This window comes from Mesocricetus auratus, unplaced genomic scaffold (genome assembly GCF_017639785.1).
Source record: "Mesocricetus auratus isolate SY011 unplaced genomic scaffold, BCM_Maur_2.0 Super-Scaffold_100676, whole genome shotgun sequence".
Classification (NCBI taxonomy): domain Eukaryota; kingdom Metazoa; phylum Chordata; class Mammalia; order Rodentia; family Cricetidae; genus Mesocricetus; species Mesocricetus auratus.
In genome coordinates this window covers 9,487,933-9,510,195 of record NW_024429266.1, presented here as the reverse complement: position 1 = coordinate 9,510,195, position 22,263 = coordinate 9,487,933, and the positions used below count along the sequence as shown (strand labels likewise).

Sequence of the window (22,263 nt, the reverse complement as noted above, 5' to 3'; positions counted from 1 at the left end):
AAGGTGTGTGCCACCATAGTCTGTTCTTTTTTTTATTTTTTAGCTTAATTTATCTGTGTGCATGTGTACATGTGTGCTCCTGCCATGGCGCATGTGTGGGGGTCAGAAGACACTCCCGAGCACTGGTCTTCTTCCACCCTGTGGACCCCAGGACAGAAGCCAGGTCATCGGGCCTGGCGGGAACCCTACCACCCGTGGGTCCTTCTCAGCAGCAGCTCAGTTACTTAAGTGAACAGCCAGGCAGCAGTGCTTTGTGGGTGGATTAAGAGCACAATCCTTTAAGAACATTCTTCTTAAAAATGATTTCAAGTACTTTTAGTGTGTTATCACAGTCAACATTTTCCTGTCACCGCGCCTTTTCCAAGTGCTCTAGAGGTGACAGTGACTACAAAGGCCGCAATGTAAGCAGGACTCACGCAGGCCGGTAAGCTTCAGAGCCGTCTTTGATGGTTGGCAGTGTAACTTTAACGGGGTGGCCAGAGGTCGACATGGACTTCTGGTGGCGGGGCCGTGCTGAGGGGCCAGCAGAGGCTGCTGTGGAACCTGCAGAGGACACGCTGCTGGCAGACATCTCTGTGAGGCTTGACATAAAAGGAAACTTACAGTTACTAAAACCCAGGAAAGACATTTCCTGAATCTCCATCAGTTGACACTTTCATGACTGAAACACTTGAAACAAGAGAACACATCTACCAATCAACAAACCAACTCTTGGTTTAAGCCCTCAGATGTTGTTCTGTGTGTACATGCCTGAGAAGGCAGGGCACATTTATGGATGTGTGACAGCTACAGACTAGATGAGGACGGCTGGAGACATTCTTCACTTATTCTAAGATTGGCTTTGTGTGATGTGTTGCTGTGAATCTTCCTTGGTCATGTAAGCACTGAGAACTCGTAACTATGAAAACCGCCATTTCTGTAGACAGCCTCTCCATCCGCTCATATCGGTTCATGCTATGAAGAACAGGCTAGCTACTATGAGTGTAAGGAGCCACAGATTAGCACTCGGTATAGGACACACAGTAAATAATCGGGAATCAACTTCCAACCACCAAGCCTAACGAATGTAACACCCGAGGAAGCCACAGCCCCACACCTTCCCTGCCTACAAGGGAGAAGAAAGTGCAGAGAGAAGGGACTGTCCCTCTGCTGAATGGCCGGAGCCGGGAAGCGGACGCCATTCCACAGGCGTCTCATCCTTCTGAGGCAGCGAGTAGTTTCTAGCTACAATGAAACTCAGCAGGAGCTTGTGGCATTGAGTTGAGGTGGCCACACTTAGTTAGCGGGTGGAAAGGAAGCCTTTATTATTTGGGTATGGCAGGAGTTGGTTGAAGGGTTGGGGCAGAGGGATGACGGGACAGGCAGGGTACATGTGGAGAGAAAGAGTCAGCCTCGTCAGACTGTGCATGCCACCCTTCCATCCTGGTGGCGAGGGAAACACTCCAGTGAGAACAGCTGTCGCAGGCTATGGCTCTGAACGCCTTTCCTATGACCCACACACCTCCAGACATTTCAGCAAAGCTAATCTGAAGTAATGACAGAGACCGTGGTTGGGCTCAGTGACCTTCACCTGCTGTCTCTTCCATTCTGCAATGCCGTGTACCGGTCTGTGGTCCTTTCACACACATACGTATTCCTCCTCGCCATGCTTCCTCCAGAATATACGTTGTTCTTTACGAAGAAGAAGAAAAAGACAATTTAAAAGTTAACTATATTCGTGTGAAATCAAAGAAATGCATTAAAAACTGCTACTATAAAAACCTCATAGCATAATTTTAATTTATTACACTCTCACATAAGCAAGACCCATTTTTTCTTTTCTTATATTTATGTTCTAATCTCCGCCCTGTCCTCACCCCCTGTATTTATGTTCTAATCTCTGCCCTGTCCTCACCCCCTGTATTTATTCTAATCTGTATCCTGTCCTCACCTCCTGTGTTTATGTTCTAATCTGTGTCCTGTCCTCACCCCCTGTGTTTATGTTCTAATCTCTGCCCTATCCTTTTCCCTGGATACTGCTCAGAATTTCCAGTGTGTGTGCATGTGTGTCTGTGCACTGACATGTGGAAATAAGAGGGAAATTTTTTCTCCTCCCACTCTGGGGTGCCGGATGAAGCTCAAGTTTGTCAGACATGGTGACAAGTTCTCTTACCCACTGAGCTATCTCATGGCCCTTTACTAAGTTATTCAATTACTTTTAACTCTCATAATATTTTACAGCAACATACTGTGTTTTTCTCTTCCTGTAAGAATACTTTCTTAAGTAGTACAGTAACAGTCACTGTACAGTCAAATAACTGGCACATTTTATGCCTAGGAATATTATCTTTATTTGATATCTAAGTGACAGTTTAGCTAGACATAAAAGTCTAGGCCCACAGTGCTTCTCTTACCCCTCCGAAAGTTTACAGACACCACTGCACCTCTGGCATCCGCACGACTGCTGACTCTGACAGCGGTCTACCTTTGTCCTCTTTGGTCACCAGCTCTCCCCGGAAGTCTCTAAGCACGCATCGCCTTGTTTCCTGTGTGCCCACACAGTCTGCTTAGCCAGCCCAGGGGCATACTCCAGGGGCACACTTCTTCTGACTTCTGCCTGTCATTCCAGGTCTTCTCTTTTCTCTGTTATCATTACTTCAAACATCTACGCCCTCATGGACTCAAGGCACTACTACCTAGATGTTACCCACCCTGTTCCCACCCTTCCATCTCTGTTTTTTCTGTCTCTCGTTTCCTGTTGCCTCACAGGACAATACTATGGCCTTTCTTCTAGCTCCCGATAAGTTTCTAGGGTGTGGCATTTTAAAAGACTTCGTGGGAGGTAAGTTGACAAATTACTAATAAGTCTGCCCTCAAAGATGTAAGATTAAATGCACTAATTTAACATTAGTAAATACCACAGAAGCAGGACACACAGCAGGGTCTAATGTCCCATTCTGAGTGAGGTTACAGATTTAAGAATTTTAGCCGGTTTCATGGCCTCTTGCCAATGATAAACCCAACACTAGAGAGGCTGAGATGGGAGGACTAGTCTTGCTATGAGAGCTCCAGATTAGCCTGGGCTACACAATGGGATGTCTTAAAACAACGATAACGACAACAACAAAGAATTCTCTGCACTATTTTCTTCATGAGAACCTTGGGTCCTTTTTGATGGCCTTTAAATTATGACCCATTCTGAAACATTTAGGAGGACATGAAGACAAAGATTTTACAAAATCTCCCTGACACATAAGATCAGGTTGTGACAGGGGCGCTCTGACTCACACTTGGGCCGGCTGGAGACCTTTTCCTGTCGGGCCCCAGCAGGGGGCTGGCTGTCACTTCGCTCTTTGAGCCCACCATGGCGCTGCCCAGTCTTCGGGCTGTGTCTTTGTCCCGCTCCTCCTTCTGCTCACTTTCCACACTGTTGGCCTGAGGTCGTTTGGTGTACGATACAGCAGGGGGGATGGAGGGGCCAGCTGCAAGGTGCAGAAACAGCAACGTTACCCGGGAAACAACTGAGAGACGTCCCGCAAACAAAGGCCTTCCACGTTAAAACATCTGCATTTGTGTGCTCTACGCTCTCGATTAGGATGAAACGGATTACACGAATCAGTCAGGTCTCCTCAAAAGAGACCCTACGGATGGTCTCTGGGCAGAGCTAGCCTGCCTCTGTCTTAGACTTGCTCCCCACCATGGTCACTGAAGCGACGCTGCTTCTGGTTGGCTGAGATGCTCCGCTGGACTTTGAGGTGAGCAGGGGACTGCAGAGTGCTGTTGTTCAGGTCACTGCTCGGCCGGGACCGCTGACACAAGTTTCCGCTGGACAGTGACTCACCACCTTCAAACTGAGACAAGAGACCACCCAGATTTTAAAACAGCAAAGTGCTCGTGTGAACAGACTGATTTGAACTACGTAAGAAGCAGTCAAAACTAAAGAAAACAGACTTCAAACTGGCAAGGATGGAGGGAGCTGGTAGTAGAACACTCCCACTAGTATTTGTAATCTGTTCCTGTGCACAGTCCCTCAGTTCAGTCAAGACATCAAGTAACAGTCACAAGCCACGGCATGGTACTACACAACCGACACAGTCTTTAGATATTTTGCATGTTACTTTGTTTAATCATTGCTACAAACCTGTGATGCACTAACCTGCACTTTCCAGACAGAAACACCAAGGTCAAGGACATCGCTGGGATTCAAACAGGATACAATCTAAAATCTTACACACACACACACACACACACACACACACACACATACATACATACACACACACACTATTAAAATAACAATGTTCTACACTATGATCTAAAATTAAACTGTTTTGTCTGCTGCTCTACATTCACAAAACAAAATGCGTTTGTTTGGCTCTGCTGAGGAGAGCTTCCCCAGCACTGACCATGATAGGCTGAGGGCTAACACACAGTGTCCTCTGTAATCTGAAAGCTGTGTGTTGCCGGTAAGGCTGGAGCCCACGCCTGGTGCTGCACTGGGAAGTCAGGGTGTTGTAAGCAGTGAGGACGCCGCTGACCACAGCAGCAGGGCTGAGGAGTGACTCATCAGCAACTACTCCAAGGTGTGTCAGGGGCTCGTGTGCTACACCTTCCCAATGGCCTGAAGAGCGGAGCATCTGCCCGTATTTTACAGATTAAACACCGAGGCACAGAAAATGAAGTACACAGTTGGTGGCTCTGCTGCAGGGGCAGTGAATCTTCCTCTTTCCATTCTCAGTAGCTTCAGTAGTTTATTTCCAAAATCTTTGATTTTAATATATGCCTGGACTTTGTATTTAGTAAGGAATTTAATAAGAAAATTAAAGTGCCCAGAGGTCATCTGAAATCCAAGTAGGACCCATCAGAAGAGGCTAGAAATAGCCATTTGGGCCATTCCCACCTAGCTGTCTGGATGCTGTGCACGGCCCCTGCCAGTGCCCCTTGGAGACCCCGTCTTTCTCAGCAGGTTCTTGTCCCTGCTCAGCTGGTTCACCAGGAGGTCAGATGAGCTAACCCTTGTGACAGTTAACAACAGTTCCTAGCAGGTGCATGCTACATATTCCTGCGACAACAACTCCCGAACCGTGTCAGGTCTTTGTTCCGAATCCAGATCTTTGTATCACATCTCTACTACAAGTGCCACCCAAGAAGATTCTCCTCCCACTCACTGCCCGGCACTGAGCTAGCTTCTCCTGACAAGCCGCAATACACAGCAGGCACTGTGAGAAACTAGCGCTCACCCCGCCTTCCAGCGGTCGCCCAGTGCCATCAGCTTTGTGTGCTACGGGCCACATGGGCCACAGTGGTGGGCTCTACCCTGGCTCACGGGGCTGGCTCTCATTCGCTGCCAGAGTGTCTGTAGCATGTCCCATGGTGAATGCTGCTGCTGGCTACTGCGTGCTACACCAGCCCTCCTGGGCAGGAAAACTTCCTGGCTCTACCTTCATGATGTCAGCACAGGTTCTGACAGGGGCAGCTTCAATAAACTTCAGTCGGAATGTATGGTTTTGTTCACAGTATTTAATTATGAATAATTCTAGCCTTTTTTTACGGAGTGCCTCCCACAGATGTCGAGTTTTCAGCTTTCAATGCTCCGGCCTCGGTTCCGGTTTCAATTTACCCCTCTATAGCTCCTTTCCCTAAGGACCCTTTACTTACGTAGCTTGCCACTTGCACACAGCCATTCCCTGCATCTGTCTCCTTACCATGGACCTCGTGGGCCACCAGAAGAGCCACCAACACAAGGCCAACACCGCAGAGCACCTTCTTCTGGGGTCTTGTGTAAGTGAGCGTTACAGACTCACACGCTTCTCTTTGCTTTAGTCCCTGCCATTTCTGTACACACACGATAATCACACTGCCTTCGGCTACACAGTGTGCATCATACAACTAATACTGGGGACACCATGCTCAAAGTTAAGGCTGTGGGTAGAGCTTCTGGGGCCAAGCAGGGCAATGGGCCTGCTCCTTCCTAATGAGATGGGTATACAACTTAGCATCCTGAATTGTGATCTCTAATAAGACTGTTAGGATCTTCCTGTTAGTTTTGGTTCCACAAAGAAGCAAATACATTTACTAACCTATCTTTATCCATTTAATGCAAGAATTAATTAATATTAATTTAAAAAGACAAAAAAACTTACTTCAGGTGGTTTTCTACCTAGAAGAATATAAGTAGCCATGACTTCATCGTATTTCTGACTTACTAAGGCATCATTGATTTCATCTCGTGCAAAACCCATGGTGACCATAATGTCTAGAAAAGAAATAAAACAGAAAAAATTTTAAAAATGTATCCATTTAGTAAATAATTAGCAAAAACATAGGTTTGTCAATTATGTTAGGAAAAACTAGTTCTTAAAATATTCAAGGTGAGTTTTAACTGTACATTTACAATTTTAAAGATTTATTTGTTTTGTCTACATGCATATATGTGACTACATGCCTGCCTGGTGTTTGTGGACATCAGAACAGGGCATCAGTTCCCCTGGGACTGGAGTTACAGATGGTTGTGAGACACAATCTGGAGGGAATTGAACCCAGGTCTTCTACAAGTGCTCTGAATAGTGAGCCATCTCTCCAGTCCCATTTCTAAAGTTTTGTGTGTATAGAGTTATTTGTTTTTATTATATTATTTAATATAATAAAGTTATATATAATAAATAATAAAATTAATTTATTATGTTATTTAATCTACTCACCCAATTCTCATTTCCTGGGACATTTTTGAGCTGACTTCCTTTGCCCAGGTAAGGTCTGAACCTTATACACGCCCACTCTTTTCTCTCTGCTATCCCTCCCCCTCCCTCCTTCTCTCCCTCTCTCTCAGCACATCCTGAGGTACTCATGAAGAGACAACTATCTCAATTCAGGACCTCTGCTCCCTTTCTCGTGTGCTTACACAGTTCTTCTATTAAGGCTTGACTTCCACAATGTCCCCATCAAGTGCTTATTGAGGACTGGGGTCAGGGAGGGCAGACCCTGCTGAGGAGTGGAGAGCAGAAAGGGAGAGGCTGCGTGCCCGCAGCTTAGACTCCAGTATCCTGGGCTTTGCTGGGCTTTTCAGTTGCTTGGTGCTAATAGTTATAGTGGGCATTCTTCCAGTGAGGGGGAGCAGAAATAAATAAAAAAACATGTTCGTCTAATTTATTTTGTTTTTTTGTTACAGTTGCTAATAATTGAACAGGACCATAGATACACATGAAGACAAACTAAGGAACTTGAATACTTTAGTGTCTGCTGTTAAGATGGTAATGAAGTATTTTAAATACACCGTTCCATAAAAACACTACCCGCTGGTAGTCTACGGCAGCGCCTCTCACCGTATGCAAACACTTACCTATTCTTTTTACATCACTGAGGTCCAGCTCGGGCTCGGAGTATGGCTTTAGTTCTTCTTCTTCGTGACCAACATTCATCCATCGGTCTTTCATTATTTGCTAGGAAATAAACTCTAAGTCATGTCTGGTCAACTACTACACCAACCCACTCCTCAAATGTGAAACTTACTGGTTTACTCAGCGAGACTCACATGACACTCTCAAATAAAGTTACTCTGCGTACTTTAATTAATGGACCAACAGAAGGCGCAGCTCTCCAGGACACCCAGAATCTCAGCACAACTAGATTAACCAGAACTCACCACAGGCCATACACAAGCAACGCCCCCTCCACAGTTCCTTGAAAGGAATGTTTTCAGATCAAAGTTTTAACATGAGAACCCAACTTTAATTTTTGATTCATATTTTTGTATATAAGATTAATATTTATCAAATATGTGCATTGGTTTTAAGGGTATCTCAGGGGACGGGAGCCTAGGCTAGCCAGTCCAGCTAACTCAGACTCTGGGAAGGGATGGTGGCAGACAATTAAGTCCAGCTAACTCAGACTCCGGGAAGGGATGGTGGTAGACAATTAAGTCCAGAATCAGGAACAACCAAGGTAAAACAGGTGCTGGCATCAAATAGCAGAATCAAATACCCTGGGCTGTGACTATCAGCCCCTGGCTGTTAAAGACAACCCCGTGGGGACTGACCACGGAGTGGGAGTAAACAGCTACACCTGGGTGAGGTTGAGCGCTCAGAATATGTACAGAGACCTGTAAAATGTAAGCACCACACTACACTCCCAAACTTCTACTACAGGCTAAAAAGCTATCCTTATACACAAAGGAGTATTTTGAAAATAGCCTGCACACACACACACACACACACACACACACACACACACACACACACAATGTTAAAGCTTTTTAACTATAACTGGTACAAAGGGCTAGAAAGATGGCTCAGTGGCTAACAACCCTAGCTGCTCTTCCAGAGGAACTGGTTTGATTCCCAGCACCTCTAGGTGGCTCACAACCTGCACAGGCATCCATGCAGGCAAAACATTCACACACATAAAAATAACTGACAATCTTGTAAGAAATAAAAATGGTCGTATTTACCACCGTCGGGGCTCCCATGAGGGCAGAAGGGCACACGGCAGGACTCAGCCAGTGTCATGTCCCCAACCCCTGCTGTCTACAGCATGGACCTGTGCTACTCCACAGCCGTGAGCCTCAACAAGGGCCACAAAGTGACAAGAGTGGGAGGAGCTAAGCAACTTGCTGGTGGCCATGAAGGACTGATGTCCCCCCACCCTTTGAATATTTATGCTGCATAATAACAACAACAACAACAATGAAGACCACAGAAGACAATTCTAGAGGTCACTGCTACTTCAAGGGGGTCTCTGAAGGTTTGCTGTAAGGAATCCTCTAAAAGTGTAAGGCACATTAGTGCAGCAGCAGCAGCACACGTGTCACAGGACTCAAGGCCTGTCCCTTGAGGTGGCGCCCAGACCAGACACTTCTCAGTGGCCGAGAACCTGAGACTAGGTAAGCCATGGGCCTCGGGGAAAACCTACCACTATTATTCTGCTAAAGAAATATAGCAACAAAATGACTCCTAATGATACATTGCTATACCAGTATATCACTCAGCCCTCACCAGAGACGCTTCTTCTTGCAGTAGAAAGTAATTAACACAGTAATTAACACAACTGGACAATGTGCAGAGAGACTTTGGAGCACTCAGTCCTAAAAGAGATGTCTTTATCAAACCCCTCCGCTCAAGGCTCAGGGATTTATGCAGAAGAGGAGGTGGAAAGATTATAAGAGCCAGAGGTAGGAGATGACTCCAGGGATACAACAGGGTTGATACACATGAATTCACAAAGACTGTGACATCCTACACAAGACCTGCACACGTTCAAACCAGACACAATCTAGCATGGAGAAGAGAAAAGACATAAAGTTCCACACCTAACCAATGAGCTATTTGCAACTGGCAGCTGCTGGGAGGGGGAAATTAGTTCTCTCCAGTGGAGTGTCACTGGGCTATTGAACACCCTCCAGGACAGGCCCCATACCCAGAACTAGTTGGCTAACATAGAGGCTCAGTCACTGAGATTGGCCTCGATTCTCAACTCTTCCTTGGTAGCTGGGCTTATAAGCCTATGCCACGAGGTCTACATAACTTCTGGGCTCTTAATGTTAAGGATGAAAGAGTAAACATCTGGATAACTACTCTGACCAAAATTTAAATCAGCAAATAGTCGTTTTGGGGGAAGCACATTTATTTTTATTAGCAGCCCACAGAGGTTTGTAAGCACTGTCTCCCCAGTGATTTTCTGGGTTCTTTTACTCTGCTTTCATGTGAACCGCTGCCTCAGCACTGGGAATCTGTTACTGACACACAGTTGAAAGGAGTTCCTGGATAGAAGTGGGTCCCACTGACACCTCCAGCCTCCTCCAGCACTGGCACTCATGTCCACACCCACAAACATATGCATGATTTAAATACATTTAAAAGAAGTGGACCCGAGAGCTGGGACAGGAGAGGCTGTGTTCTCTAAAGTTCCAGACCTCGGAACTGGCAAGTCAGTGGTTTTCCACTCTGAACAGCCACACACTTTCTATGAATGAGTGGAAGGGTTTCCAGTTTGAACAATCACACACTTTCTGTGAATGAGTGTAAGTAAGCTGAGAAGAACAGAAGACAGAAATGGGCTTTCACCACAGACGTCAGTATTAACAATGCCTTTTCACCCCCAAAGGAAAAAAAACACACAAAAAACCTTGAGCTAAGAGCTAACCACACTTAAACAAGTAACACAGTAAAAATACCAACTAACCCACTCCTACAAAGCACTTAGTTTCCCAAGTCTTCAACTTCCACCAAAATATACTGTGTCTTTTAGGAAAAGCATGCGTGGAAACAGAATGAGGAAGCCCACGCTGAGCTGAGCACTGTGAGTAGGGCTGGCTTCCCAGGGCTGCACCTCGAGCTCCCAGTGAAACAACACTGCACAGGAGATCCCGAGTCCTTGTCTTCCAAAGCAGGCAGGAGGATGCTAAAAGTCCAAGTGAGGAGTGGGCACTAAGTCTCTGAAATTGTCTCAGTACAGGCCAAAATACTCCTAAAGGCAGATGTGAAGGGGCCAAAGGGATTGCTGGAAGATTAAAAACAATTTCCCAGGTTGGGTTCTTAGACTCACATGACAGCTCACAACCACCTGTAACTGTAGTTACAAGGGATTTACCCCCTCTTCTGGACTCTCAGGACACTGCATGTATGCAATTCACATACATACAGGCAAACACTCAGACACACACACACACACACACACACAATCAATCAATCAATCAATCAATCAATCTTTAAAAATCAAAGAAGGGCCGGGCGTTGGTGGCGCACACCTTTAATCCCAGCACTTGGGAGGCAGAGGCAGGCGGATCTCTGTGAGTTCGAGACCAGCCTGGTCTACAAGAGCTAGTTCCAGGACAACCTCCAAAGCCACAGAGAAACCCTGCCTCGAAAAACCAAAACAAAAAAAACAAAAAAAAAAAAACAAAGAAGATCCAGATGGGAAAAATTCTAAAGATCATTACTTATCCCAATTATGGTATAAGAAGGAAAAGAGTCTGGTCACCTTGGTCACGAGAACCTCCACTGGTTCTGTAACACAGTTAGGATTAGGACATGCAAAATAGTATGTACAGAAAGTATGTGGCCAACAGCAGTGTGCTACATGAAAAGCACCTGTCCCAATATTCCCTGCTTATGTCTGTAAATTTTCCATACTGATGCAAAGTTTCTATTAAAGATTTTGGCTTCATATGATTTCAGATGAGTGAAGAATTAACTAGATTAGAATTTTCACAACCATTTTCAACTTTCAAATATCTGGTAAGTTTATCTAACATGAAGGTTTTTGTTTTGGACCAGGTAGTTTCTGACACAGGTGAGGTTTATCCCCTTCAAAAGACAATTTTGGTGATGGTGCATGCCTTTAATCCCAGCACCCAGGAGGCAGAAGCCGGTGGATCTCTGAGTTCGAGGCCAGCCTGGACTGAGTCCACAGCCAGGATGTCTTGGGGCATAATAGTCACCTTTGTCTCCATCGTGTCAGTTTTAATAACTCACCAAAGAATCAAGAAGAAATAAGCCTTTGGAGAGACCTACTATGGTTTTTGAACAAAGAGCCATCACTTCTGATGCTGAGAAGGCAAATCAGATGCTAGGCAAACACTGGGAACCGTCATGGGGAGGGAACCACATCTGCGACATCTACGCTGTGTACTGAGCGTGCACCTGGAACACAGGGCACTCACCTCCAAGCTGCCCCTCTTTATGGGATTCAGCACTAAGAGCTTCTTGAGCAGATTCTCACAGTCCGTGGACATGTAGAAGGGAATGCGGTACTTCCCCCGGAGGACTCGCTCCCGCAGTTCCTTCGACAAAGAAGGAAAGTATTTGTAAGTAGCGGCTGGCATCACAGCTCCTGGGGATGAGGCTTCAGCACCAAACAGCAGGTACCTTTAGATTCTGGCCATCAAAAGGCAGGGAGCCACTGACCAGCGTGTAGAGAATGACGCCCAGACTCCACACATCCACTTCCGGCCCATCGTACTTCTTGCCTTGGAAAAGCTCGGGGGCAGCGTAAGGCGGGCTCCCACAGAATGTGTCCAATTTGTTCCCCACTGTGAATTCATTGCTAAAACCAAAGTCAGCAATTTTAATATTCATATCAGCATCAAGGAGAAGGTTTTCAGCCTAAGAGGAAAATAATGAAAAGGACAATGTAAAAAGCGCACAGGAAATTTAAACGTCTGCTGTACTCCTTTCAGGTTCTAAGCTTGCTAAGTGTGTGCTCTCATTTAAGAACGTAACATCAAATTCTGTAGCACAGAGCTGTCCAAATAACATCTGTGGAAGACCGATTTTAACACTTGAAAAGGAAAGCTCGCTCAGAGGAAGGTTATTTTAAACACCTCTCCCCCATGGTTTATTTTAAATGTTTTTAACTTCATGGTAAGAGGCATTTTGGAGCTGTACCTTAGCAGGACCTGTTCTAAGGTACACACACTAACTTCAGCCATGATGAGCCACAGGAACGCCATTTTAACAGGCAGCTGATGCCAGGCTCCAGGGTATGTGTAGCTGACTGCCTGATGGGGTTCTTTACTCTGTCCTCTCTCACAAAATACTTCCTCAGCTAAGTACTGCTTAGTGAAAGGAAACAAACGGGACACTTTGGCTTCCATAGGCTTTATTTTCAGCAGTGCCTGCTGTTCTAAAAGTAGATCCTGTCTAAAACGTTCTGTAGGAAGCAAGGACTCTGCCTCAGGTTTGTGAGGCTTTCCCTAAAATGTTAAAACAATCACCCAAAGATAAAAATGGAAACGCCTTCTATAAACGCAAGCAATATAATGAAGGCTTGCTTTTTAGCGCATGCTTCATTTCAAATTCCATTTCCAATTAATGAATACATAGACTAACAAAGTTACAGGCTGGTTTGTAGGCTTTTTGGTCAGAGTCCAGAAAGAAGTAGCATGTGACCAAGATGAAAACCAGAGGACTTGTGCCCATCATGTTTCTCTCCTTTCTCTAAGTCTCTCCTCTTATTTTCTCCTTTGTGGTGTTCTAGCTTACCTCATAGGTTATGAAAAGCATAACTGCAACAATGGTGGCTAGCATTAACTGTCAACTTGAAAGTCTAGAGTCACACCTGTGGGTACATTGGCCAAGGCGGTGCACATGCCTATAATCTCAGCATGGGGAAACTGGGGCAGGAGATGGAAAGTTCTAGGCGAACCTTAACTAGCTACACAGTAGGACCCTGTCTCAAAACAACCAAACCCCAAACCAAAACTCCTCACCCCCCCCCAAGAAAACAAAACAAAAAAGAACCAACTAGTCAACAAATGAAAGCAGACAGACACTATGAAAACAAGCGAATCTGGGAGAGCGACGTTAAATCACCAATTACGGAGCAGGCAACAACAACGATGACGACGACGATGAGGACAAAACGCCTTTCTGCTACAAGGCCCTGATCTCGTCCCGTCTGTATAACGCAGACTTTCCCACCTTCCCACACGGTCTAGATGGGGTCTAAGCAAGCACACTGCCTCCACAGACACTGGCACTCAGTGCTGAGATCTCAGTCCTGGGATACTCGAGAACTCTCTCTCCACTGAACTGCACTGAATGCACAGTTGCTGAACATGATTTTTTAAGACATAAAAATGAAGTGTTAAGCTATGAATCAAACAGGTAACCACCTGCCCTTTTTCTTTGTAGAAATGCTTTCTCCTAAAACTGCCAGAGAAAAGAACTGATACAGAAACATCTGGAGCTATAAACAGGTCAGAAGAAAGGAGCTAAGACACACAGATTTCTGGCCACTGTGTAAGGCAATGTATTTAAACAGAATCCAGATTTGATGGAAGGATAAAGGCACTGGGAATTGTTAAAAAGAAAACCAGAGTAGGATGTGGGAGAAAGAAGAGAACGGGAGGAGGAGAAAGAGAAGAGGAGGACGGAGAGGAGGAGGGAGAGGAGGGAAAGGGCAGAAACACTACTTAAGCCCAAGCTTTTAAGGCTTGGCTGACCATAATAACCATTTCTACCCCAAACTTTATTCCAAAACATGCTAGTTTATCTGCATCTCAAACGTTTACTTTCTATTGCTGTGACAAACACCATGACAAAAACAACTTTGAGAGGAAACGGTTTATTTAGCTTCCATGTCCCCAGTCACACACAGTCAGTCCACTGAGGGAAGTCAGCACTGGAACTCAGGAGCCTGGAGACAGGAGCCTAAGCAGAGGGCATGGAGGGAGCTGCTCACTGGCCTGCTCCTCATGGCTCACTCAGTCTGCTTTCTTATAGGACCCAGGACCACCTGGACAGGAGTGGCTCCGCCCACAGTGGGCTGGGACCTCCCCTGAGAGCCACTCCTTAAGAAACTGCCCCACAGGCTTGCATACAAGCCATTCTGATGGAGATGTTTTCTTAATTGAGGATCCCTGTTCCCAAAAGCTAACTGACACAAACACATTGAAACCTCTTCTCATTTTGAACTTTGGTGAGAAAGAAAGAACCCTGGTTCTTACATGTGGCAAATATATTTGTGCCTTGTGCTTTGACATTACTTCTGTCTAGATGGGACCTTGAACATTTTTAGGTTAATAGTCAATCAAGCCATCTAACTTTGATGTCATGTCCACGTTTTCATGTGTTTGGTGAACATAGTGTCTTTCATAAGCTACAGTGACAATTTTACAAAAACTACCCTATCCTCTGCCTAAGAAGCTGGGTAATTGGAGAGGTGGCCCTAATTTATTAGGACAAATTTTAAGTGTGTGTATGGCTTTGTGGGTGGAGGCCAGAGGAGGACCCTGAGTGTCCTGCGATATCACCCTCTGCTTCATTCCCTGAACCTGACACTGGCTGTTTCAGCTGGACTGGCTGGCCAGTGAGCTCCCAGAACCTACCAGTTTCTGCCTCCAAATGCTGGAGTTATAGGCATGCACAGCCCTACCAGGTTTTTATTGTGTGCTGCAGATTTTAAATCAGTCCCTCGTGATTGCAAAGCAAGTGCTCTTATTCAACGAGCCATCTCCCCAGCCCCTTAGTCCCGCATTACATACTTTCATAATTAATATTTTAATTTTAAAAGCAGCAACTTACCTTAAGATCACGGTGAACAATGCATTTTTGATGACAGTACTGTACAGCAGATACAATCTGGAAAAATATTTGGGTAAAAAGTCAAAATTACTTTATGAAATTCAAATACTTGATTTTCATAATTTCATTTTCAATTTAATAAAGTACTAATTTTAAAAATAACAGCAATTTCATGGCTAGTTTGGAAAAATATGCTTATTAAAGAGATGAAAGTTTTAAATGTTTTCTCTTGGGAAAACACACTATAATATTTTTGGTCAACATCCATGGAAATTCTCTATACCCAATAAATTTCTGTTTACATGAGTCAAAGTATATAATTTGTAATTTAGAACAAGGGTTTACTTCAGTGTAGAAAGAGGGCTTTGGCACATGTAAACTAGCATTCAAGATAGTTGGCTGGAGCTAAAGCAAAGAGTATTTGGGACTATATCACATTTGCTCAAGTTTATTTCCTTATTATCAACAACATCAGTGAAGTATTTAACAACATCTCATACTTTCTGCTCAAATATAAATAGGGAAAAATTAACCCTCAAAAAAAAACAATCAATAAGTGAGATCCAAGTTAATATTATGTTTGCCCTTAGTTTAGCTGGACAAATTACTGTGCACTGCATATGCATTTTGCTGTTAGAGGCAGTGTATAGGACTCTGTGGATAAGAGCCAGAGAGGGAAGTGTCCAGCAGTGCAAAGGCCTTGAATACAAACAAGAAATCAATTATAAACTTTTCTGTGGTGATTCTTTAAAAGGAGGCGCTAGCAATTGATAAGGAGCTACCCAGTATGTATAATTATATCTTGTGCCTAAAGGACGGTCATTTTCACGCAGAGTGATGGGGTCAGTTAAATGTGAATCTGGTGTGGATGTGGGTTAGCTGTTCACAAATGCAGACAGAATGAGATTCCCGAAAGTCTAAGGGTGGCATGAAGTATGGCTGTGTTAACAGGAATGAGGGGGAAAGGAATTCAGAGCAGAGTGAAAGAGGCATTTCAGTGCTAGGAAATTATTCAAATGTATGTTAAAACAGTTCAAAGACAAGACATGAATCTGAAAAAAACAAAACCACCAACACAATGAGTAAATAATTCAACTAAATGCATTTGATTGAAAGTCAGTTTATTGAGTACCTGCTATGTGCTTGTTCCTAGCAGGGAGTACAAAAATGGACTTAGATGAGCACTCCCCTTACGGAGCTTACAATTCATTGAGAAGGGACAGAGGCTCACAGAAGCAGAGGTGCAAAGCCAGGGGTCGTGAAAGCCAATGATTCTCACCAGAAATGGTTCCTGAAGGGTGTGCATTTGGTTGATGGTGTCCTTGAAGGACAGGAGCAGTTGAGTTTTTTTGGCAAGTGGGGAGAGGGTAAAGGGTGAGATACATTAATGAGGAAGGAACATGATATACTCATGAAGTTGATAGAATCAAGCTTTGACAGACAGCTTGGTGAAAGTCCCAGGATTCTATACTGAGCAAATACTGCAGTCACTAAATGTCTGGGCAGGATGACAATGCCATGAGCATCTTCAGTATGAGTCCCTACGCACAGCTGGACAGAACAACAAACATCTGTAAGATTCTGGAGAGTCCTGCTTCAAGGTTCTAACCTTGATTTTCACTACATTATGTCTGTTAGTCACAGGATCTGTTTGCATGTGTATTTTACTGGACATCCTATCAGGGCACAGTGTTCAGGGTGCCAGGCTACTTCTCTACACTCAGTGACAGAAACAGCTGTCTTTTCCAGGTCACATACTGCACCACACAGTGAAGGTGTGCCACACTGATCTGGCTGACAAGTGTGACCAGAGGCCATGCGTTCATACCTGACAGTACTGTCTCTATGGACATTTCTGGAAAAAGAATCTTGCTACGCTCCAGAACTTTAACAATGGAAGCTAATGTAAGAGCATGCTGCACGAAGGAAGCCCGTATTCTCGCTACAGAAAGTGACTCTGAGCTAGTGTAACGAGCATACAGTGTCATCACGCACATGAAAGAAGGTTTGGCTTCTGACTCACCACATGAACCTCCACCCACAAGCCCATGCTTCCTCACACTGGCCCCCAGCAGACTCTGCCACCCGAGAATGCAAGGACTTCTCTAGGACCCTTCCATGTGGACCTTGAGGACAAGATTTACAAGTGGGCCTGTGCTGACTCTTCAGGCACCACACGTGTTGTTGGGGGTAGCTTTGCAACAACATATGTCAGTCAGGAATTACTATTCTCTAAGTAGTAGCTTTGACCTTGGAATCAATACTATAATTTTGAAAATAAGACTTACTTTCATTTTATGCATGTGTACAATGCTCAGAGGTCAGAAAAGGGGATGGGACCTCTCTCCACCAGAACTAGAGATTCAGATGGTTGTGAGCTACTATGTGGGTGCTGGGAATTGAACTGGGTCCCCTGGAAGAGCACTTAACTGCTGAGCCATCTCCCCAGCCTCAATACGTGTGTGTGTGTGTGTGTGTGTGTGTGTGTGTGTGTGTGTGTGTGTGTGTGTGTGTGTGTTTGCATACCCTCACAGCTTACGGAGTGTAGAGGCCTGGCAATGGTTGCTAACATGGTCTTACAACTCTGTATTGTTTTTAGCATAACAAAGAGTAGAGTCAAGGGCATGAATCTACATATCCTTGCTAACATAGTTCATTCTTTCACTGTTAATACAAAAAAATCATACATACAAGGAAATATACATTTTTTTAAAATTTTTAATTTTTGGCTAGGGCGAAGGATCTTTTTTTTTTTTTTGGTTTTACAAAACAGAGTTTCTCTGTATTGTTTTGGAGGCTGTCAGTCCAGCCCGGCCTCAAACTCACAGAGATCTGCCTGCCTCTGCCTCCTGAGTGCTGGGATTAAAGGCGTGGCCACCACTGCCCGGCTTCGGCTAAGGATCTTAACCTAAGCCCTATCCTGTTCCCATTCACCACAATGGCTGACTGCATACTTTTACAACACTAAGCCTCTTCATCAAGTACAACTTCCTAGTTGCCATATTTTAGCAAGTAAGTAAAACCAGAAAGCTGAGAAGAAAATGGGTAAAGGGAAATAATCTTTAAAACATACACGAAGATCCCAAAGGTAGCATGTGTCAACAACTGGAATTTTCTTACTCATCTGCTATGACTAACAGACAAGGTGGGAGATAACTGGAGTGCTTGACCAGACAGAAAGAAATTCCACCCCAGGATAGGAGAGAATTTAATGGGAAGGGACTCAACACAGCCCAGCCTCTTAATGTTGCTTCCTCATTACCAGTTGTTTTCACAGGTACTGTTTGCTTGTTTTGTAAAGGTCAGGGAAGCAAAGCTCATCAAGTAGAGTCAGAGCTCCCCACAGCAGGGAGGATCTTGAAAGCTAACTGCCCTAGATCGGAGATTGTATGCACCCCTCCCATACTGCCATGCATGACGTGTCTATTGAGGTCAGAGGACAACTTTCAGGAGTCAGTTCTGCCTCCTTCCATATGGTTCCTGGGGGCTGAACTCAGGTTGTCTGGCTTGATGTAAGTGCCTTTGCTCCCTCAGCCATCTTATAGGCCCCACCCACTATTATGAGCAACTATAGGGATCTACCCGAATAAGAGAAACTTATAGGACAAAGCATCTACACAATCTCTTTGGAAGTTCAGGTCAAAAGGTGAATGGGTTCATTCTCGACGAGGGTCTCTATAGTAATTTATAAAGTATATTTTTTTCAGCCTAGTTGTCCAACAGCACATGAATAGTAAATGAAAGTTTGGCATATATATGAAAAATGGAATACTATTCAGCTCTAAAGAAAAACATAAAAACTGTCAAAATTGACGGACTTAGAATGTATAAAATTAAGTGAGTCACACTATCTACTAGCACTCCCCACGTTCTTCCTCATATTCAGAATCTCACCATGTAAACAAATATACTTGTTTTTCTATATACAAAGAAAAAAGAACAAGAAAGTCTAAATGTCAGGGGACGAGGAAGGGCTGAATACAAGTGTGGGTCATGAGTTTTGAAAGGGAATATAAAGATAATTGTTTTTCTGGTTCTAACTCTGCCATGATGTTTTCATTTTGGTGGTGGATAAGTATATAAAATATGTCCAACAGTGAAAGTATAAAATCCAATAAAATGCTACAGGTTCTGCTCCAATCAGCCCCTGTAACCATATACAAGTTCATTGAGATGTATAAACTTACAGTCTAGTTAATTATAGTGTGCAATTTTCTTATATGCAAGTGTTTTCTGAATAAATTGTGTAAAAAAATAAAAGCACATGTAATGCAGTTGCAAAACTAAAAAGTAAAATTCTAAATGTGTTTTAAAATCCCCTGCTTTCACTTTCTTCTTTCTACGGTAAGTTACTCCGATGCTACATTGGAAAGGCATATTACCACACTTGCATTCTCCTCACATATGCAGCTAAATAAAACTGACCATAGTCTTTAAGACTGAAATGAATTTTAAAACCGATATACATTTAACTATAGAAGAAAATAGTAACTTCTTATCCAGCACATACATGTAATGCACCATAAAGCGAACAGGACTTGATAACAATCTCTGGCCACATCAAAGAACTGGGTATTTATTTCTTCTCTCTTTCTGTGTGGTCTGAGCTTTTCAGATTCAAAGGTAAACACTGAGTCTAATTTACCAAATGTTACAATTCATGACCATCTCAAACTAACCATCTGCAACTATTATTTTAAAGTGAAATCCAGGGAAAATGGGTTTCTTTTTTAGTAATTTTCCATTCTTAAAAAGTGTAAGAAAGGAGAATTTTTCTTTTGAAAAATCCCATATACTCTCAAAGTTGTTTGTGATACTGTTCGTTATAATCACTAAAAATATCAGCAAAACAAAGTTGAAAACCACTTTCCATACCTGCCTAAATTTTGCACGGGCCTCTTTCTCTTTCATTCTTCCGTGGGCAACTAAGTAATCAAATACTTCACCTGAATCAGAAAGGCAAAGCAGGCAATAAATACACATTGATTTTGGTTAACAATATACGCAATGCCAAGTTTTGGCCTTACTTTTCAAGAGCCACTTGGTCTACCATTTTCTGCTACATTTATACAAGTCACAAACTAACACAGGGATAGGAAAAAATTACATGTAGAATTGAGAATCTGTAGCAATTTATGATTTAGAAAAATTATTAAAAATAACCAAGAAGATGTGGTCTCTACAAGTTACATGAAATACAGTCAACTCTTTATTACCCATTCTACTGAAGGGAAACCACGGGGAAGTTCAAAGTCATATTTGGCTCTGGTGTTGTGGCCTCCGCTACAAAGCAGGAACAATGCTTTCTCTTAAATCCCACCATGCAGCGTGGCCCAACTCCATCATTCTTCTCTGTAATATGCTGACTATGCTTATTCACACGCCTGCATACATCCTGGCAGTTGCCCACAAGCGACACGGAATATCCATCACCCTTGTCTACACTCTGCTGCCGCAGATGACCAGCTGGCTGCCTCAACCCCATCACAGCTGTACCATGTACACACCTTCATCCCATGACAGAACACAGAGTGGACATGCAACAAGTATGTGCTGAACTCATTAACAGTACGTAGACAGTGCTGAAATTTTCTATTCAATCTGTGTATCTATGTCTCCATCTAAGCTAAAATTTTTTCTCTATTCTGTAATAGTTTAGAAACATTAATCTTAAATTAAAATCTGGAATATTCCCTCAGTGTAAGGGAGGAACTTATTTTCTGTGTCTTTATCAGCTGCACAATGCAGGTAGATGTACAGGTAGAGTCACAACTCACAAGACAGCTTAAAAGCTTACACGGTATTAATACTATATTATACACTATACTATACTATGCACTATACCATGCACTATACTATACACTATACTATAGCCAAGCTAATCTCAGGTTTCAGAATCTGAATGCTGGGTATGTATCCCAAGTAGCCTATACTTAGTGGGTACTTAATGCTAGGGGACATTAGCAGGACTGTCTAACTCCATGAAGATTCTGTTTCCACAGAGTCTACTTGGGTTTCTATGAGGATTACATGAAACAATGCATGTGTTTGGCACAGTGGCATATAGTACTCAATAAATGACACTTTTATTTACATACACAGATGTGTGACATATGAAAATTTCCTTAGGATATAAGTAAAATATTAAAAAGCAAATGGATGTATGTTGATGGGACTAACACATCTACAATGCCGAACATGGTTATTTTGTGGCGTAAGTGATAAATGGGATGACGAGAACGAGAAATGAATGAGTGTTCTAGTTGGTTCATCAGGGTAGTCCTTCTGGATATGGGGTAGTGGTTGTTGCCTCCAGTTAACCCGTCAGAGTTTAGGCTGGGAAAGATAAACAGAAGAGTTCAAGTATCACGCATTAGATTGTGCCTCGGGAGCTGATACTGCATCCCTCAGGCTTCCACATAGCACAGTGTTTGCCAAAGCTTTGCCTCACCAATTACAACGTGATCTGGAGGGCTGACTCTACCTTCGTTTACCTGTATATTCTCAGTACCTAGAAGGTCACCCTGTAAGCACTTATAAGTAGTATTTGCATAAACAAAAGGAAAACTAAATACTGTGTTAGAGGAGCCTCAACACCTACTTTAACAGGTTTCTTTCAATTAACCATGATTCGAGAAACCATAGAGGAATCCCCTGGCTCTCTAATCCCCACTCTGCTAGTCGGAGTCCCCTGACTGACACCTGGCAAAGTGGCAGCAGCCTGATCCAGATGTTCAGGTGTGCATATCACATTCAATCTGAAACCATATGGAGATTTCAGAGGAAAAATTCAAAGTTTTATTTTTCCCCGACTTGCCTTGCCAATAACAGATTTAAAATGTCAAAAAAAGATTTTAGATGCACTGCCAAAGAGCCATGGTTATTCTTATTAACAGAGTCATTGCTTTGTATGACTCAAAGAAAGTAGGTTTTCATTCTCTGTGGGGTGGTTTGAACAGGTATGGTCCCCACTGACTCTGTGTTGGAATGCTTGGCCCATAGAGAGTGCACATTTAGGAGGTGTGGCCTGGTTGGAGGTGGGCTTTGAGGTCTCATATATGTCCAATCCATGTCCGATGTGCCAGTCTTCACTTCTGCTGCCTGCAGATCAAGATGTACAACTCTCAGCTCCAGCACCATGTCAGCCTGCACACCACCATGCTGCACTACGATGATAATGGACTGAACCTCTGAACTGTAAGTCAGCGCCAATCTCATGTTTCCCTTTATAAACACTGCTGTGATCACAGTGTCTCTTCACATA

At 43.7% G+C, this 22,263-nt stretch overlaps 1 protein-coding gene across 2 annotated transcripts in view; it reads right to left on the bottom strand.

The window, feature by feature from the left end:
* The window catches only part of Mark1 (microtubule affinity regulating kinase 1), a 90,624-nt gene that overhangs the window by 8,190 nt on the left and 60,171 nt on the right, over positions 1–22,263 (bottom strand). For both annotated transcript variants that reach the window (XM_005082431.4, XM_040737581.1), the window contains 10 exons: positions 19,875–19,945; positions 15,000–15,056; positions 11,841–12,077; positions 11,636–11,755; positions 7,319–7,418; positions 6,123–6,235; positions 3,677–3,830; positions 3,268–3,461; positions 1,571–1,671; positions 417–581 (listed from right to left, as the gene is read on the bottom strand). In XM_005082431.4, coding sequence (XP_005082488.1) covers positions 417–581; positions 1,571–1,671; positions 3,268–3,461; positions 3,677–3,830; positions 6,123–6,235; positions 7,319–7,418; positions 11,636–11,755; positions 11,841–12,077; positions 15,000–15,056; positions 19,875–19,945 — 1,312 coding nt within the window. The remainder of the gene's footprint in view (positions 1–416; positions 582–1,570; positions 1,672–3,267; positions 3,462–3,676; positions 3,831–6,122; positions 6,236–7,318; positions 7,419–11,635; positions 11,756–11,840; positions 12,078–14,999; positions 15,057–19,874; positions 19,946–22,263) is intronic.